The sequence below is a fragment of the Liolophura sinensis genome, chromosome 6, assembly GCF_032854445.1.
Source record: "Liolophura sinensis isolate JHLJ2023 chromosome 6, CUHK_Ljap_v2, whole genome shotgun sequence".
Classification (NCBI taxonomy): Eukaryota; Metazoa; Mollusca; class Polyplacophora; order Chitonida; family Chitonidae; genus Liolophura; species Liolophura sinensis.
This window is the reverse complement of record NC_088300.1, coordinates 36,283,400-36,287,443: the sequence shown is the minus strand read 5'-3', so window position 1 is coordinate 36,287,443 and position 4,044 is coordinate 36,283,400. Positions and strand designations below refer to the sequence as shown.

General features: G+C 42.2%; 1 protein-coding gene across 1 annotated transcript; it reads right to left on the bottom strand.

The window, feature by feature from the left end:
- LOC135468884 (cytochrome P450 1A1-like) lies at nt 1–2,500 on the bottom strand. The gene has a single exon (XM_064747345.1). The coding sequence runs from the start codon at nt 2,305–2,307 to the stop codon at nt 763–765; it is 1,545 nt and encodes a 514-aa protein (XP_064603415.1). The 5' UTR covers nt 2,308–2,500; the 3' UTR covers nt 1–762.
- Nucleotides 2,501–4,044: the final 1,544 nt, after the last annotated feature.

Genomic DNA, 4,044 nt, shown 5'->3' with positions numbered 1-4,044 from the left:
TGAAAAATTGTTGAGTACGACGTTAAACCCCAAGCACTCACTCACTCCTCTTACCAATAAAACTGCCAGCCATCAACCGTATAAGTTAAACGTAATCTTGACAATCACGTTACACAACAATAGGTTAGTAATAATGACGTGAAGTTTATTTAAAATTCATTTCTACCAACAACAACAAACAATATCACGGTGTGATTTAGTCCTTTTTATCTATACACCCTTTTCATAATTGTCGTGTCTGGTGACCTGGCTATTCAAAGCCAAGCACTCCGCCAATGAAGACCCGGAACACATTCATATTGTCATAAACCTTAGCACAAATACAGACCAGGTGTTTGGCCAAAACGTTGGCAGGTTTTGGATCTTAGTTCACGGGAGCAAATTAAGCATTGTGTTCTACGGAATATACAATACACAATCGTATGCTACAAGAGAAGACTAGATATTCAACAATATTAAAGGTAATGAAATAAGAAACGAACGGAATAAAACGAAATGTCTCTCCCCACCTCATCCCACCCTCTAAAAACGCAATTATGATAAAGTGGAATTTCCTAAAACATATAATCAACACGGAATGCATTATGCACAAAAGTGGTTTATGCTGCAAGACAAAATATTTGCTAAAATAGGCAATTCTACAATATTAGACGTAATGAAACAAGAAACAAACACATTTTAACGGTGTCTGTTCACAATGAAGACTCACAATTCCCTTTACACGAGAAAAGTTGTCAGGAGATTTCTTTTTGCGGTAAACTATTAGTTCGATCTGGATTTAACAATTAACTTGAATGGCTTTGGCTTCATTGTAAGCCCAAAGCTGGCCTCATAAGTATAAACCTCACCTGGGGCTCTGTGAAAAGAACAATTCTGCATTACAGAACAGAAAAACATAAAGAGTTCAACTTTGGCGATGAATTCTCCAAGGCAGCGCCGTCTACCGACTCCAAAACTTAGGACCATTTCCGCCTTGGACGAGTCAATTGAACCATTGCTCAGAAATCGGTCTGGTCGGAACGACTTGGGATCTCCCCATACATCATAGTCGTTGCAGGTGGAAGCCAGGTTGACCAGGACAAATGTATCCTTTGGTATACTGTATCCGTTCAGCTGCACATCGCATGTTGTGGCGTGTGGGATCGCCAGTGGGGCAATCGTCCCAAACCGAAAAATTTCGAGAATCGTTGCTTCCACAAACGGCAAAGATTTCCGATCTTTATAAGTTGGCCAACGGGATCGGCCGATGTGGTGGTCAATCTCTGAATGCACACGCGCTTGAACATGAGGTGAGGTCACCATATGCAAGAATGACCACAGTAAAGTAGTTCCTACCGTGTCAGAACCCGCTCCCAGAAAATCCCCTATCACGGTGTTAACTTTCTCACTTGTTAACCCCAAGCCTCTTTCTTCAGGGGTGATTTCCTTTGAAGCTTGAAATAATGCATCTGTCACGTCACGAATGTGAGCAGGATCAAACGTCTCCGCATGTCGTTTTTGTTGGGTTGATTGAACTTCCAGGCTCGTTCTGATTATTTCCAGAAAGCGTCGAAGACGACCGCGGAACAGAAATCGTATCCAAGGCATGATATCAACCGGATTTCCAGCATTGGCAAAGTCAGTAAAGTCTTTGATGTTTTTTACCATTTTGCAGTACGTTTCATCTTCTCGAATATTGTCCTGTCGTCCGAATAAAATCTGGTATATTATACTACCAGCCACTAAAGCCGTCTCGTTCCTGGGATCAAATGGGCGTTCGCTCTGATTGCTAAAATGTTCGATCAATCGCTGTGACTCACCAAGTATGATTTCCTCCACAGGATTTGTTCTGTAACTGGCGAACATTCTCAGAGCGTTGTTTGAAATCCGTCGATGCGCTTTCCAGTGTGGGCCATACTCGGAAAAGGTTAGGCCGGTTTCACCAACCATTTTGCCGATGAGGTTGATGGTATAGAGCTTTGGACGACCGGCAAACGCTTCCATATGACCACTCAGAGCTTTCCTAATAACACCAGTGCCGTTTAGGACCACCGCCGGGTAGCTTCCCATCTGTATGCTGAAAATGTCGCCATATTCTTTCCGGTATTGAGAAAGTTTTTCAACTCGGTTTTTACCCAGAAAAGGCAAGTGACCAACTACTGGGCACCCCCATGGGCCTGGCGGTAGCTTCTTGTAGTTGGATCTCCTTTGCCTCAGTAAATACACGGATATTATCGTCAGCAGAAAAATGAGAAGGAATCCAGTAACGCTGTCAACCATGTTTTCCCTGATCGTGGTCACATTCTGCCAAAACCCTGAAGCGAACATCTTGAGAGAGTTGTCGGTGACGGACGGCCTTCCCTGTTCACTGTTTAGTCTATGCTCGCACTCTCCAGGTTTAACTGAGCATTTTCTCCTATGATCCCCCCCCCCCTTTATATAGACATGTGGCACGTCAAATGAACTTTTATCCTTTCTCTCATGTCAAAGATCGCTGGATCCATGCAAGCCTAAGGTCTTATGTGCCGATCCAAACTGGGTTAAATAACACGCATGAACATGTAACTGCAGGCAGATTAACACTCAATGTCGTCTGCGTAATCAGCATAGGGCTGTTAAGACAGAATCTTTTGGAATTTATTCTGTAATATTACATGTATGAAAAACCATTGTGGATATGTGAAATTCTTTTGTACATACGTAAACTAAGCATTAGTATACATGCGCGAAAGCATGTTATACACGTGTACAAAAATGTTATCATGGACAACAGTTGTCCGCTTATGTACCATTAAATCCAAGCTTTGTACAAATATTTGTATTTACATATATAAAAAAAATACCCATACGGCATTTGTCAAGGGTTCCCAAGGCTATCATAGGAGAATTTCTTAGTGTTTTCAACGAAAACTTTGTGTATTAAACATGCAAGGTTCACTAAATTCAAAGTTCAAAGTTTCCAGCGGGTTTCTTCCCAACAAGGGTAGGTGACCCACAACGGGGAATCCCCATGGGCCTGGGGGACAGGGGAGTTTTTTCTTGGTGGATCGGTGCCTGGTCACGAGATACAGTGAAATCACAACAATCAGAAGGCAAAGTAATGCCCCATTTATGTGCGCTGATACAACTTCGCAGCCTGGAGCCGCAATTCTGAGGAAACTGTCAAATATTCCTTGCGTCAGCATTTTCTGTCAAAGAAACCCTAACGAATACAGAACACGAGCGTCATAGGCGTACAGTCAGCACTGTTACCCAGGCTGATTCACTCTTTATCCAGCAAAATACAACCTATGCATATACTTTACAGTTCTCTTGCTCACACTTCCAACCGAATCATATGAAGTTCACTCCATCGTCCTTAAATCTGACGATCGGTCGTTACAAGCACGTGTTTGAACCGGTCAGAAACGCTGTCCAAGGATTCTCTTCACACAATAGCTGGATAATTCAGCAGGGGCAAACTGTGTGCAACGCCAGATGTCTGCATGAATGATTTTCACGCCCTGTTGCATATGCCAGAACTTGATTTTTGTGAGCATGAGTTGTCCAATTCTTGACAGGTATTTGTCCTTGACCCATGTATTGTAAGAGTCTCAGCTGAGTGACATCATGGTCAGGTGAGAGTGAAGTAGCACCACGGGCGTACACTAATGGCAGTTATTTCTTTGAATAAAAGATCATTCCAGTATTTGGCGGCATGTCCGAGGTCAGAGCAAACAGGCGAAGCAGCTTCTGCTAAGCTTAACATAAGAAATATTAAAAATATATTGAAAACCTGGGCATTATGAAATATGTGCATGAATTTTGCTATTGCCGCGCACATACCCCTCTAACCTTACAAACAAGCGTCATTCAGGCATATCTGTATACGAGTACACAAGCGCAACAATATACAACACAACTTCACAGACATTTTCTTAACAGACAATCTTTTAACATTCTGAAGACAGCTATTAATGTTTTCTCCTCGTTTACCTTGGCACGGAATCCATAATTACACTTTACATTTATCATTGTTACAGTTATTTTTTTTCCTGATAACCTTTTATGAACGTCGGAATTTCA